Below are 16,239 nucleotides of genomic sequence, written 5' to 3' on the forward strand. Positions count from 1 at the left end.
CAGAGAATTGTTGTGAGGAGTCTTCAAGTGTGAGAAAAACTGAAACAGAAGTTCACATTCAATTTGTGTGACAGCCACAGGAGACATAATATGGGCTCTGGTCAAGCCTGTGAAGCCTTTCATATCCTGGGACTACCAAGTGCATGCTGTGTGTATCACCTGCAACCAGAACAAAGTGGCCAGCATTTAAAGATGAGACTCTCTATCATTCAATAAGCCTCTAGGTTTTTTGCATGGCTTCTCAGAAATAACTTTCAACATCACAGAGACTGCTTCAGTTAGTTATTTATGGTTTGCTTGTTTGTTTTTGGTTTTGTTTCAGTTTTTTCCCCCCAAAATACTTCAGGGCAAATTCCATCTGTCTTGCCTCCTTTCTTTGTGTTCACAACTCTACGTTGTGTAATGTTTGACACAGCTCTAAACTTAGCTCTGTGCAATTCATACATTTTACTAGTTCTGTGATGAGCCTGATACTTTTTGAGCCTTATAAAAATATGCACGGACATAAACAAACATAAATCCAACTGGTCAATCTGCTGTGTGGACCATTATGATATTGTCTAGAAAAAAATTTTGCCAGATGAAATGGAAAAGAATCTGCCTTTTGACCAGAGGATCTCTGAAAAGCAGCGTTCAGTAGCCACAAACACAGTTACAGCATTAATGCCCTAAGCTACACAAAAGCTTTTTGCTACTTGGCAGAGTTTCTCTGAGAGGCCTAAAATGTGACTATAGTCTGAAAATGAGTGAAGGTAGGCTTACAACAATAAACTACACATCCCCACTGACCCACGCATCCAGCCTACTAGAAGACTACTATCAGTTGTTCTACTCATCTGCTGAAGAAAAGGATGAGAAAATTATCATACAGGAAAGCTGATTTAGGCTGGCTGTTGTCCTTTTCTGCCTCATCCTTCTGAGTAATGCCTCAAAATTCTGTGAATTCCCTGACAAATTCCAATTGTCCGCTGCAGTGTCGTGGTCGGCTGGGTCCCCACTGGGTTCGGCGGGCGCGGGCCGGGGCGACGCTCGCACACGGCCTGACAGGGCGCCGTTAACGGGCCCCGCGGGCTCGTGCGGGCCACGGGACACAAGGGCCTGTAGGAACTGCCGCGGGAGGGAACCCCCGTTCCCAGAGCGAACACCCGCCCCGGAACCGCCGCGGTGACGCACCCCAGCTCCGGGCTGCGCTCCCGAAGCCCCGCCCACGCGGTGACGTCATTGCCCGCCCCTCCCTCGGCGTCGTGGCATGAATCCGGATGCGAGCGCGCGGGGGAGGAGCGGCCCCGCCCTTTTCCGCCCTCACCTAGCGCAGCCTGCGACAGCGTCACCCCTACAACTGCTCATGCTCGATCCCGCTCGGGCGCGGAGGCTGCCGGGGCCGCCCTGTCCGGGCCCGCGCGTGAGCAGCAGCTGCGGCCTCCAGTGAGCGCGCGGGGCGCGCGGAAGTCCCGCCCGCTGGGGGATTGTTGTGGTGACGTCACGGGCGGGGGACGCGGGTGCCCCTTTAGCTCGGGCTGGGCCGAGCGCCGGGCGCGGAACGGGTGGGGAGCGACCCTGGGCCGGGCGGGCCATGGCCAGCACCGGCAGCCCCCTGGTGAGTCCGGGTGCGGGGGGCGGCCCGCAGGCCGGGCGGGCCATGGCCTGCACCGGCAGCCCGCTGGTGAGTCCGCCTGGGGCCGCGGCCCGCGGGGTGCTTGCGGAATAATTAGGCCCAGGCGCCGGGGCCGGCCCGTGAGCGGTGGCCGCCCGTGCCCGGCGCTCTGCCGGCGGCGGGGCTCGGTGGAGTTTCGCTGGCCGCCCCGCCGCCTGCGGCCGCTGGAGCAAGGCGGGCGGGCGGGCGCTGCCCTCTGTGGGGCCGGTCTCGGCGTTGCTGCTCCCAGTCCTCCTTCCGCCCCCCGCTCCTGGGTCGCCGCGGGCCTTGCGTGAGGGCCCCGCTCCTCGCCGGAGCTCGGTCCTTCCGCGGGAGGAGGCGAGGCCTTAGCCGAGAGTGAAGGGGCCGCCCCGCGGCCTCTCGCGGAGCTCCGTTGCCGGTTCCGGGTACGGGCCGCTGGCGGAGCTTTGTCGGGCCGTCTCCCACGGGGAGAGCCGGGGCTGTTACCCTGGGGGAGGCAGCTGTTACTCTGCAATCGAGTTCTTTTGTAGTGGGAACAAACGCGTGAGGAAGATCGTGAGGGTCACAGTAGGGCGCCGTTTCACACAGAGTTGTTTACGTTAGTCCGACACTGTAAAGATGTGACATTTTGTGTACACTGACTAGTATAAGATGGAGTTGTAGCCGGTACACAGGTGTGGTAATGGTAAATCTTAATTCGCGTTGGAGGTTGTACAGTTTACTTAGTGTAGACCTTCACTCCTGAAAAGAAAAATAACCCCCAGCTTTCACTGATGTTGGTGTAACTTAACTGGCAGTGCTGTGTTCCTTATCCTTGTGTGCGTGCTGCTGTGCTTTTAGGTCATGTGTTTCTGTCAGTTCTAAGCTGCCAAGCTCCACTCTGCAGCACTCTTCTGTGTGCAGACTGGCATAGCCGTGGTGATTGTTGACATCCTGTTTCACTGTGCTGTCCTCTTCATGCTCAGTGATTTTTTTCATTAGGGTGTTGCACATAATCATATTTGTTGACTGAGGAATGGAAATATTGCATGGAATAACCCTACAGAGCTCATGAGATGCTGTATCAAGGACTATGAAACAAACCAATGTTTGGTTATTAAAGGCATTAATTTTGCTATTTGATGGAGCTCTATATAGCTGTTTCTTAGCATCAGAAGTTATTTGTTTACTTGGACTCTTTTACACAGGGAGTATGCTTCCCTTTGTGCTTCTGCCCTTGCTTATTGCCTGTCTTTTGAGGTTTTTCTCTCCAAAATACTTGCATTTCTGTTCCTTTTCTATATATACTTTAAGTCCCTGCCCATAAGAGAAACATGCAGAGGGGGAAAAATTAAGAACAAAGTTGACAACCATTTTTGTAAAAATTAGGATTTTTTTTCAGGGTAATTTCTTTAATTCCTTCCGTTCTATTTAATATTTCTCTGGTCAGGCGAGTGTACTGACAGGCAGTACCAGATAGAGGTGGCTCGATTCAGCTGGTTTTTTTTAATGCAGATGATATCACGTATGGGAAATGCGGTATTTCTGAGGCTCTGAGCAAGTTACTGTTAATGTTTGTGTGATTGAGTTAATGATTTGTGTGATGAAGTTCCGTGATTATTTTATTGTAAATGCGTAAGATGGAATGGGAGAGAGGGGAATAGAATGCAGCTTTGAAAGGAATATTCCAGCAATTCTTTGCCAAACCAGTTAATTTCTATATTTTTGTATGTGAGGACAATTCCAAAAACATTCTACTATTTTCTGAAGACATGGTAAAAAAGGAGAGAATTGTACTTTTAAGAGGGAAAAAATTTTAGTGCTGCTTTAGTTGCAGAGATCAGTGTGGTCTTAGTTTTTGCTGTTAATGCCTTCACTGTAAGTATATTGGGTGTCAAATCAAGAAGTGCCCTTTCTCTCAAAATGAAGAGTCTGGGAGTATGGTAATTTATGTCTTCTTTTGCAGCACATCTTCACTGGAATGTTTAGCTGCTCTAGCAATTATTAGATTCTACCAGTGTTTCTGACCTGATAAAACCTATAGTGTAGTCATGGATCTGTCCAAACAAAACTGCTAACTGCCTCTTTTTTTTTTTTTTCCAGTGGAACTAATATGAACTACACTTTTTAAGTAACTGGGTTCTCAATACAGTAAGTTCTGTATCTATGCTAAGAATTAGATTAGGCTATGTTAAGAGTTATGTTTGTACTTATTTGTAGCTGTAAAATTTCCAGATAGGTATGTAGGGAAAACCCCTCAAGCCTATCTACTTAATATTCTCTTCTCTTGAGTTTTCAGCATAAAGCTATGATTAGTGCTTATCACTCATGCGTAGGCTTTTAATTGGGATAATTTTTCTGTAAATCCCTTACCAAAGCAGGCTGCAGGAATAGAAAATAGTAAAAGATGTGGATGTTGAAGAGGTACTCAAAGGTTGAAAAACTGAAAGTTTTAAGAGGAGCAATTTTATATACATTCATATTTCCAATGTAAGACGTGCTTGTAGCCCTTAGAAAGGAGATGATCCACGGAATAATCTGGGTATAATAGCGATGATCAATTAAACAATGATTCCACTGTGGGGGTAGCCTGTTTACTTTAAAGCAAATTGTTCTTTGGGTTATTGATCCATTACATACAGTACCAGAAGTAATGTCTGTTTCTTGTAGCTCTTGAAACTCAATAATTAGATTGCTGTAGCTTGCCGTTGTAAGACACCCAGCAGTCTTGGGCTCATTGCACTTCCCTAAAGCAGATCAACTGGAAAGCAGCAGTGCAGGAAAAACTTGGAAAGAGATGCTGACTATTGAAATTCTTGCAGGAATTTTTGTACAGAAGGCATGAAACCAGGGGCACAATCACTTTGTTGGACTGAAAAATGTAGTAAACCGGCAAAGTAATAAAAATAAGTTTGATCTATGAACATGTGAAATGTTTTAGTAATCCTTGTTTTTTAACAGTAAACTTGTATTTTATATAGTTATTTTTTCTCTAGAAAAACTGTAGGGATTGCTGTAGAACTAGCACAACTCTGGCATCAGAAAATATGCAAGTGAACTTAAAGTATGTTTGAAAGAGAAAATCCTTTTCCAAGTTCCTCATATTGGAGCTTTCTGAAGATTATGTGTGAAGCCAAGGAATCACTGTTTCTGGTATTTCAAATAAGAAAATCTTTCTTTGCAAGTGGCCAAGTTAGATTATGTGTATGTAATAAAGAAGAAAAAAAGGGGAAGGAGCTGATTGTCCTCCCTCCTCACTTCCCTTTCTGACGTCTTACTTGCAGTTAAGCTCGTGGAAAGCTACCACAGTCTAAAGTGTTTGAAAGGACTGAATACAACATGCACACAGTTAGCTGTTTGGTCTGGAACCTTATTTTTAACATCTTATGGGTTCTACTCAACAGTGCTGGAGGAAATAACTTTTGCTGTGTGACTAAATACTGAACTTGAGAGTTGCTTTCTGCTTTAAAAAACAAGCTGTAGATACTTCACCTGGCAAATACTTTATAATTCTTTATGGTGAAAAATTACAAGGATTAACTTGCATACCACATTCTTCTGAAAAGAAAGTATTAAATTTGGTGTTCAGTTCTTTAGTAATCCTGCAGAAATTTAATTTACAGTTTTTGACTGTGCCATGGATCCTTTATAGACTCCATCTATATACTGCCACCTCCGTGTGGCTTCTTCTCTGTTCTTCACACCAAACTGTTCTCTTTGCCTCCTCAAGCTGCTGGTGAGGAGCCTGGCATTGGAAGTCCTTCTGTATGGTAGTGGGCCCCATCCCTGCTGTGCAGCACCTGAACATCCTTGTGCCTCGGGAGTAGCTGCTGGTGTAGCCTGGGATCTATAGACTGCTGCGATCACAGATGGCTTTTGTTTTCTTGTGAGCTAGCCTAGATCTGTTTTATGTGAGATGAATTCTCAATGGCTTGTTTACATTATAGCTATTTGGGCCATAGACTGACTTTAGATTTTTTTATTTGGGCCATAGGCTGACTTGGAGATTTTTGTGGTTTCCTGTTTCTGATTTGTTTTGAGGCTCAAGGCAGTGAAAGGAGGCCTTAAATAGTCTCTGTCCCTGAAGGTGCTTGGAACTTAAGTGCTTTGCCTAGCAGTAGAGGAGGTTAGAGTGTAACTGGCTGATATGCAGGTTCTTACAAATCCTTTCATTAGCTTTAATCCCTACCTGAATTTGGAATTAGAAGCCTGGAAATTAGTGGCAGGAAATGCCACTGTATGTAAGGTGGTCAAATTTAGAGAAAGGCATTTACATTAACTAAAATTTTGGATCAGCATTGCTCTGTATGTGAAAAATTAATTTCTATAGAAACAAAATCAGTCTTGTAGATAAAATACCTTTATTCCCTAAATAAAGAGTCAAAACAGTCTCATAATGCAGAGGTGTTCTCTTTGCTTCCAAATCATTGAGCCTGTTTGCTATATTTTTGCTGATATAACATGAAGCTGATATCCCCATTACTCACTTACGTATGAACTGTGTTCTGGATTTACTGCACAAAACAAGAAACATCAGTAGACAAACAGTACTTCTGTTTCCCACTATCACAGAGGTGCCAGCCATTTTAGGTAAAATAGTGTCTTTGAAGAATTATCTGTTCCAAGCTTTTTCCTTCCATTAATTCATATAATGTTTAATCTTGGAATGTATTACCAAGAGATGATTTTCAAAGATCTCTTCTTGTCTTTTAAATTATGGTTATTCTATGAAGATATTTTTTTAAGAGATTTTTTGAGGGAACAGTTTTATGCAGTGCTTCAATGAGTGCTTACCGTCCAGCATTTGAGAAGCTTCAAATAACAGTGGGCATGGAGGTGAGCATAGTTGTTTTGGTGGGTCGGCTCCTAAACTTGTTTAATCAGTTAGCATAGCATTCTGTTTAAACAACAACAAAAAAAATCCTCCTTTTATATAGCTGAATTCTTTCGAAATTTACATGGTTTATTCATAAAAATGGTCTATTAAGCAACAGTTTTTCAGGTGGCAACTTCTGAGATCAAAAAATGTCACACCAGATAGATGTATGACTTCAGATTCTTTTGCAAAACAAATTTGTGTTAAAATAGTTTTTATAATTGAAATATGAGATTCTAATCTGTTCATTTAAATGTAGTAATTGGTAACCAGTTATGAACCTTCATCAAAGTATAAATTTTGACAAATTGTTTGGCTTCGGACTGTTTTGCTGACTAATGGTCAGTTTCTTCAAGATATGTGGAATTGATGGGCAGTTTGTTGGGTTATGAGCTAAATTTTAAGTTCACTGCAGTCATCTTTGCATACCATTTGATGATGAGGTTTGAAGGAGTGCTGATGTAGCTCTATGCAACATAAATGCAAACCACTGTGCTAGAGAAGACTAATGTTTGATGTTAATGCTTTTTAAATATCTACAATTAATACTTGGAGTAGAGTTTGCTGCAATTTGAAGAAAATGGCTTATTATGATCTTCAAAAAACTTTTCTGTAGAAAAGAGCATCCTTTTGTCTCAGGAAAATATCTTTGTAACATAGTATAGTTTTTAATAAATGCCCTTTTTTTTTTTTTGGAGAGGAGTGTTTGCTCTTAGAAATCCTGTTGAACTTCTGCCAAGCTGAGACTGTGAGCAAAATACATGTTTTTAAATACCTCCAAATTACTATGATATTTTTATTTAATTTAATGTGGCTGTATGTACTAGAGTGTCGAAGTTAACCTGTTAGGTGGGTGACCAATTTACTAGCTGTGTGGTGCATCCAGAAGTACTGCTGAGGCTTGGTTTAATCTATGTTTTGTTCCATCCATTACATGCTTGATTTTAGGTTATAATGAGAAGACAGTGACAGCATCTAATGACACATTTTAATGAATGTTTTTTCTCTTTAGGCAAGTATCTTCGTTCCTTAGATGTAATAATAATGTTGGCAGATAGTTGTATTGTTAAATTCTTTAAACTATCTGACAAACTTCTAAGCACATATAAATGGAAACTGGCATGCAATGGAGTTTGATAAATTATTCAGTATATTGTTTCTCTACACACAAACGTACAATTGGTTAACAGAAAGAGGATGCTGTTGGTCACTTTAGCAGAAAGTCTGACAATCCGTTTTTAGGCAGAAGTCCAGAGCAGAAATAGACATGAGCGTGTAAGGTCTGAGAACTGATGTTTGCTGCAGTTTATGAGAGCACACTGTCTAATGTTGCTCTGGGTTGCGTTCATTCAGGGCACTCTCTCTGGTGTACCCACAGTTTATGAAAGGAAAACTGGTGTTAAATATTGATAGGGATCACACAATAGTCATTACAGTTTCTGCAAACCACTCCTGTGTGGGATTGGTATATATTGGGAAGTGCAATCTGTACTGTGCTTTTTGCACTGAAAGGTGAGGCTTTTAGTTGGATTTTGTTATTCTGAATCAGTGTTTCTTTGTATCTTAAGTTTCTTGTAGCTGAACTACACTGCTTTTGCCTGCATTCTCATTTTAAGTACTAAGAGGCATAGTTTGAGGACATATATTCAGGCCTTAGTATCTGACCTGCTGAGTTGCTTTTTAATTTTGGAATATGCTGGAACTCCCAGGGTGTGTTGCACTCTAGCCTTTGAAGTGGAGACTGTCACAAATAGGTATTGGGGAACATAGAGAAGGTAAACATTTTAATTGTGGGATATGAGGGGGGAGGAGGCCAGTGGGAAAGCTGTGCGTAATATCTGTTAATTGCCCCTTCTGATGCTCTTTTTCAGATACAAGATGTATGTCAGATGCAGTTGCTGCATCTTTGTCAACCTTCTGAAACACTAGTGTGCCATGAAAAGAATATATTAAGTATAACTGCCAGCTATTAATTTTTTCCCTTTAAAACCCCAGGTTGTCAATGTTTAAATTACAAGCAATACAAAATAAATTTCAATTTCAGAACTTTTAGTTTATATGACAATGTCAAAATAATTTACAAAACCTCTCAGGCCAACCCTATCTCACTTAAACTGTCTTTAGCAGAATCTCAGTATTGATAAATAGCGGCAAGTCAGCTTTATTTCTAAAACTACAAAACACCTGTCCACTGAAAGCAATTTTGCCTTCTCTTAATGTGTAATAAAAGCTTTTATTCCTTCTTAATTGTGCAGGTTAATATATGGAATTCACATTTTTACTTCAAGATCTATTAGTTTGTACAGTAAGTCTTAGATACGTAGATTTTGGCAGATGTCCCTGTACCAAAGAGCTGTGTTTGGCAGAGATGTAAGACTGCTCTGTCACAGAGATGTGATGGAATACTATGACAGCCAGGGAGGCTCTCTTGTACCGTATCATGTCATATCTGTTTTGAAAGCCTCTCAGTTTTCATTTGTAAGTGAAAAGATAAATTTATAGATATCTCAGAGTGTTGGTATGTTGCTTTCTGAATCCTGCAATTTCTTAAGCAGATTTTGGTGATATAGGGCATACATGTTTGTATTGATTTATATTCATGATAGTCTGTGAATTTCTTATAATATTTCAGTCTAGCACTTATGACGTACACCAGTCTGTAGTTCTTATATCCACTAAGGGTTCTGTTGAATTGCAGGCGATCCTAATTTTCAGAGTTCTATATTACCAAATGGCTGAAACAGTCAGATTCTTTAATAAACACAGCTTTCAGGAGCTTAATCTAGTCAGATGATTAGATTTTTTTTGTTTCCCAGGAGTTCAGTGTCTTGATTTTTCTCCTGAAACTGATTTGTTTTGGTTTTTTTCCTTAATGTTTGCACCCTACTAGTGGCATTAAGACCTTGCTTCTCCTAGTTCATGCTTTCTACTTCTGTATATTCAAGTATGGACTAGCTTAAGTTCATTCTCCGCTTGTGCCCCATCATTATACCTAGGTTCTTGGACCATATTTTAATTGTAGTAATGTTTTGGTAGAAAGAAAAGTAAGGTCTAACTCTTTATCTAATTAGATTGCTTTAAGTAAGAGAAACATGTTTCTTTACATAATGGTATGCAGTTTTGTTTGTTTTTTTTTTTCCCCTCAGTCATTAAATTTGTACAATTATTCTGTTTCTTTCAACCTTTTTGGTTTGAGAGGCAATCTAGCTGTGAACTGGAAGGGATCTGTGTTTGGGGATGACTCTTAATTATAAGTTGTTTACGAATTTAACCAGTGTTAAATAGTATAGCCTGTGTATATTCCCCTTTCTCCACAGTATTCTGTATTTTAGTTATTATATAATGGTAAGTTAAATGTTTTAGGGACATCTATCTGCATTAATTTAGTAGACCTATAATACAGTTTACCATAAAAACATTCATAAGAGGGTTGTGCCAGTCTTCTAACTTATACAGTCTCATTAGCATTGTTTGTAATCAACACAAACTTACTACTTGAGGTGTAGAGGTCACGTTGCTTTGTATAAATAATACTTTCTGTTAGCAAGGTCTGCTTCCAAAAAATTACCCTTATAGGTATCTGGAGGGAAGAGCTTTTGTGACTGTGTCTGTCTTACTGCAGCTTGAGATTCAGGAACAGTCAGCAGTCACTCAGTGTTGTTAGGCAGCTGAGAGGTCTGGACCTTGTTCATGCTGACTTTCTTAACAGGAAGGGGATCTTTCTTGGAGAGTTTCAGCAGTAGGAAAGATATTCTCAGGCATCTTCAGGGTTCAGTATCCTATCAGTTAGGACAGAAGTAAAAAATACTGGAAGTTTCAGAAAGCCCAATCTCTACAAGTATTTTTTTCTGCTGTCAGTGTTGATAGAACTGTCTCAGCAAAAGTGGTGTTGCAGATTTTGTGGTGGGAAAAAGCTGGTAGAGATGAAGTTGTTGTGGTTGTACTTGCTTTAGAGCAGTGTGGTATTTGTTTGATGCATATAGATATGTATAGATACTAGATACATTAAAAGCTATAGTGATAGTGCAGTTGTCAAATTGCTGAATTGCAAAAATGATGCCAAATGTATGAGTCCATTTCGGTGGCTGGGAGGAAAGGAAAAATGTAATGGTATCTAGTGGGCTTTTTGCATTGATTCAGGTTTACTTCTCTTTAAGTTTATTTTTCCTGTTTGCAAGCAAAATGGGAAAAGAACCATATGAGAACTTATTTTGTGGCATGTAAATAAAAGGAAACCTATTTCTAATGATTTAGTGAAAATTAATGAAGATTTTGATGTGTCTGTTGATCTATGATTTCCAGTACCTTCAGCAGGTTTGTTATTTTCTTTCTTATAAGGTTTTCAAATTCAGAGTATGTTGCACTAAGAAGGAAACAACTTCTATGTGAACGTAAATGAAAAAGAGCACCCTTAACGGCTTGGGAAAGTAGGTAGTGTTACAGACTAGTTTTTAAAAACAGAAATAAAATTATTAGATCAGTAGTAATCAGGGTGGTCCGTGGTGATCCATGACATCCAATAAGTAAGTCTGTTGTCACTATATGAGGGTCTGTGCTTTCACTGGCTTGCCAGCTGAGTTAATAATTGCTAGAAGGATATCATCCTCAAGCTTCTGAGAACTGCAGATGCAGTTTAGAAGGTTTTAAAATTCTTCAGCGATTGACCTCATATCTCACTAAAAAATGTCTGCATCTAGCAGAAGAAGGATCTTAAATCTGATTTTTACAAAAGACTGATGGTACAAGGTTAGATCTGATGAGCTGGCCTCTGTTCTGTCTCTTGCGTATATGAAAACATCCTATGTGTAGAGACATGTATGGTCTCTGCAGACATGTTTTTTGGAGTCTTTCAAAATACAACTGAGAAGCTAAATAATACAGGACACAAAATATTAAAGAAGAATACGTGGAAGTGTGGAAAGACAAGTGTAGGAGTTACCTTTTTCTATAAATGTTGAGGTGCAACATAACAGACCAGGTTGCATAGTTCTGTCATTTCTTACATAACTGATCCTTTAAATCTATTGCATCTTCCTCTGTCCTTCTTTTTCTTAATCTTGACTTTCCTTTAAGAAAGTGAGGGGACTAATTGATGTTATACGCTGGCTGGAAATAACCTTCTCTTCCTACAAAGTCCTTCAGTCCTTTCTCTTCCCTTAGGACTTCTCAGTACTTGATATTCATTGTGACTGAGTTTCAAATATTGTGTAAGGAAACACACTGCATCCAACACCTTTTCCCCCCTCTCTCTCAGTGCTCTCTGGTGCTTTTGTGGTGGATTTTTTTTTCTTGTTTGTTTGTGTTTTCAGGCTGATCTCGTTAGCTGCAGAATCTAATCAGACCCCCTTGCAATGCTATTGCTTTATTTATGTGTAAATCCTCTTCTGCTCTAGAATAGCATGACTAGAGCCAGTTCATCATTTAAATCTTGATATTTAGTGTGTGTGCATGTGTATTTCCTGTATTTCAATTAATGGGATGTTTCTTATATTGGCATCACTTCAGTTGCTGAGCAGTCATGCTTGTGTCAGTCTTCCTGGGAAAGGGTACAACTTGTTTTTAATACTAGCTAGTGTGTATCTTTTATACAGGCTGCTGTTTGAGTAGCTGTCTGAAGAAGAGGTGATTCATCTGGGCTGTGAAAATGTTGGGGGCAATAGTTAGTCTGGGGAAGGTGTCAGTTAAAATATGTGTATATAAGGCATGAAAGGGACTGTGATCTACAGCACATATACTTTATTGTGTACGTGCTGTTCTCATAATAATAGTATCGAGATTAGCAGTAAATAAAGGCAGTGTTTTCCTGCTGCACAGAGCACAGCCAAGTGAAGAATTGTTAATTTGGAAGCTAGGCTTTAAGGCCATATGCATGATTAAATACAAGTCCAATTCCCTTCTAAAGTGATTTCTGACACGTCCGGTGTTGCCTTTGCAACTGGACGTGCCTGTCTCGTATTGGCCTCTTTAGCCACCAGCGCGCTTGTAACAAACGTGGGTAGAGCCCTTCCCAAATCTTCGTTCACGAAGCCCAGCCATGATGATGATTTCTGACAGAAATGCAGAAAATTGTTCTGAATCAAATTGAAATCCATGAGGTAAAAAATTCTTTTTGTCGGAAGTAATTTTTAATTGAATATCAACATGATGTATGTTACAGACTAGTCAGGGTTATAGAATACATCTGTTTTGAGGTTAGGAGTTTTTCATTAAGTCATTGTTTCGCTCTGCTGCATGTATGTTAGAATACTGAGATTAAAAAATAACGTTCATACATGGTGTGAACTTTCTTAAACATTTCCTGTGTTTAGGTACCCTTTAAGTTTTTGTTGTCAGCAGAAGTTTAGCAGAGCTCTCCTATTGTTTACATTTTCTGGCCAGTTTCAAGTAAAACATCTGAAGCAGACCCTGAGAGACTAATGGTGTTTTACCAAAAGGGATGGAAAGCAGCTTGACAAGATTCCTTGGTCTTACTTAGGGAAAATTGATGAAAGGGTACCAAATGATGATTTGCTTTGTATATTGCATGAATCAGTTTTAGGAGCGTGTTTCTTGTACTTGCTGTTTTCTGGGCAATGTCTGGTTCTTTGTTTTGCAGTTGGGTTGTCTTTATGTGACCATATGTACAATTTGAATAATATAATCTCCCTTGTTTTAAAAGGTCATGAACCAGAGCATTCTTCAAAAAAAAAAGTATTAGATATTGCTGATTATTAAACCCTCCAGCTGATCTGCCTTTTGTACGTTATCTCTTTTCTTCTTGTCCTTCCCCAATTGTACTGAAGAAAGTGAAATTCCAAGTAAAAAAATAAGAATGTGTCCTTTGTCTCCAATAAAGTTTTCATGTGTTCATTTACAGTTCATTGTAACTTGGATTTCTGAACTAATGTTACCAGTAAAACAGGTGTTCATTGTATAACTATAAGTTTAAAGATCATGTTATTTGTAGGAGAATATACTGTGAAATTTGGTAACTTGGTGTTAGGGAGCATTTTTTTGAGTTTGAAAAAAACATTAATTAAATATTCAGACGTTTGACTTATGGCTATATGACAGCGTGACCTAAACAGAGTTGTTTAACAAATTTGAGCTGCCAAAATAAATACTGACATTCCCTCCTAAAGAAATTTCTAGTGATAACTCGTACAAAGAAGACTTTACGTGATTCTTGTATGGAAATAAAGTGCTGTTTTTCCAGGTAGGGGAATAACGGTTTCATTTCTCTTTTCAGTATGATGCTGTTCCAATCCAGTCAAGTGTGGTGTTATGCTCCTGCTCATCCCCATCAATGGTGAGGAACGAAGCAGATTCCAGCTCTCCATCTGTCATTTCCCCCTGTGGCAGCAGACAGGGATCTAACATGGAAAGCACGGCACCTGAATCAAGATCTAATTCCAGCTCCTTGCAGCAACATACAGGACAGCAGCCTCCACAGCCTCGAAAGAAACGACCTGATGACTTCAAATTTGGGAAAATTCTGGGTGAAGGATCTTTCTCAACGGTAACTTTACTTTTTATAAGAGGTGCCAAATATCTTAGATAAACTTCAAAATTTGTTGTGTGTGTAAGATTGATGAGATTTAAATCTGGAAAGAACAGCTTGAAGAATAAATGAATGGGACATAGCGGTTTTAAGCTGAACTGTTAAAATAGTGTTGCACTAAATATGGTGCTGATTTTTTCCAAGCACTTTCTAAATTCATAAGAAGTTCCATTGTATCCTATTGTCTTGATGCTTGGATTTTCAGTTAATGTTCTAATGTAATTGTGATAGCATAATAGCTTATGTTAAAAGGATTGGTATAAAGGATTGGAACTGGTCTAGGAGCTTGTGTTGGTAAGAACTATGCAATTAGTATAAAGTTGAGATTCTAGCAAGGTGTTGAAATGGATATATACTTACAATGGGAAGGCCTGAAAACTTTAGTCATTTGTTGTTACAAGATTATTGCTTGCATTCATGCAAGGGGACTTTTACGATTGTCTTTAAAGTTGCGTTTTATAAAGTTCTTTCTTGAAAATGAGCTTTAATTTGTGTTCCCCCAAAATCTTCTCTTTAAAAATGTGAACCTGCTTGCCTGAAGTTACGTCTCTTGCTTCTACTAATTGGAAATCTGCCATTCCCTTTATTTAAATCTTCTTAACAAACTGCGAGTAGTTAAAAGTTCTGTGTGACTTTTTACTTTTGGTCTCTCAGATAAATTTTATCTTTCAGTCTTTGCCATTTATGTTAAGGAAAGTACTGTGACAATTAGATCTTTATAAATATTCCTCAGCCTGTGGCTTTTTGTCCCCTCTTTAAGAAGATTTGGTGATTTACTGTGACTTACGTTACAACCTTCAGAATTCTTCTGGAAAAAAAGTAAATCATTGTTTTCCCTCTCAAGTGTGTAAGTCTTTTAGCAAAACAAGCATTGTTGTGCTGAACTGAATTTCCACAGAAGTCTTGTTGAAGCCAGCATAATATGAACACATGCTTAAATATTTTGTTGTGTTCTGAATACTGACTGGAAGATTAAAATCAGTGTTAGTGTACGTCTTTAATGAGCAGTTACAATATGTTTTTTCTCCTCTGGCAACAGGTCGTCTTGGCTCGAGAATTGGCAAGTTCTAGAGAGTATGCCAGTAAGTATTGGCTCCTTTAACATGAACTATTAGAAAATATAATATCAATGTAGTCCTGGTACAAAACACCTGTTGAAAAAAACAGAATTAATGGTTTTATGATAATTTTATCAAACCAAAAAGCCCCAAAACAAATTACTTAGATGGACTTCATTTGATTGTACCTATTCTATTTTCACTCTATTTTTTTTTCATTAAGTTAAAATTCTAGAAAAACGTCATATCATAAAAGAGAACAAGGTGCCATATGTGACACGAGAGAGAGATGTAATGTCCCGTCTGGATCACCCTTTTTTTGTGAAACTCTACTTCACCTTTCAGGATGATGAAAAGCTATGTATCCTTTGTGTTTTAAAACTTGCTGTAACACTTTCTTAACAGGAACCCAGTTTAGGTTCCTTTGAAACATGGTCTAACAGGAATGATGAAAATAACTTCAGGTACTTTAAATAGCCTAATGTACGTGCTGCAATTTTTGCGGTCATGCTTTTAATGGAAATTAAGCAGATGGAATAAGCAGGTCCCCTCAAAGAGAAGAGTGGGTGTCTTGTGGGACAGGGGAGAGCAACAAAACAAATTGTCCGTGTGGTAAATGTTGAAGGGTGACTTGCAACAATCCAAGTTTAAAGTAATTTAAAAATACTAAATTGGGGTGGTGTATGAGAAGTGTTTAAGAAGTATTTTATTTGTATATGTGTGTGTATATATATATATATATGTGTAGTAAAACACCACGATTCCTATGTTTAATAGGGGTAGCCAGCTATATTTACTACTATTTTTTTTTGGCAGTTAGAGCTATTATTAAAATTTTTCTTGTGTAAAAGTGCTTACAGAATAATCTGAATCTTCTGTTTGGGCTTCTGTTTCCAGTGCTCTCTCTCTAGCAGTAATTGCAAAGTACAGTTTCATCCTGGAAGCTCATTGGTTGACAGTTGGCTTTATTTTTTTCCTTGTGAAGAAAACGTTAATGATGTGAATTTCCTCCTAAACTTTCTGTTTCCAATTGGCTGTGCCAAGGCTAAAGGGATAGATCAGTCTGTTTGTGGGGTCAGTAAGTAGTTGTGGTTTTCCCAGAGGCTGCTGGCAGTGCTCGCAGGCCCTAGAGTTCATGCAGCATACTCTAAAAGAGCTCACAGAGCCTCTT

General features: G+C 39.6%; 1 protein-coding gene across 9 annotated transcripts in view; it reads left to right on the plus strand.

The window, feature by feature from the left end:
• The first annotated feature begins 1,237 nt into the window (after positions 1-1,237).
• Positions 1,238-16,239, plus strand: part of PDPK1 (3-phosphoinositide dependent protein kinase 1) — a 28,494-nt gene continuing 13,492 nt past the window's right edge. For 2 of the 9 annotated variants that reach the window (XM_027684101.1, XM_027684107.1), the window contains exons 1-4: positions 1,559-1,663; positions 13,699-13,968; positions 15,050-15,092; positions 15,292-15,429. In XM_027684101.1, the coding sequence (XP_027539902.1) occupies positions 1,574-1,663; positions 13,699-13,968; positions 15,050-15,092; positions 15,292-15,429 (541 nt within the window). In that variant the 5' untranslated portion in view covers positions 1,559-1,573. The other 7 variants (XM_027684108.1, XM_027684102.1, XM_027684106.1 and 4 more) reach the window with 7 other exon arrangements.

This window comes from Neopelma chrysocephalum, unplaced genomic scaffold, assembly GCF_003984885.1.
Source record: "Neopelma chrysocephalum unplaced genomic scaffold, ASM398488v2 Primary Assembly neopelma1_65b, whole genome shotgun sequence".
In the NCBI taxonomy this organism is placed as follows: Eukaryota; Metazoa; Chordata; class Aves; order Passeriformes; family Pipridae; genus Neopelma; species Neopelma chrysocephalum.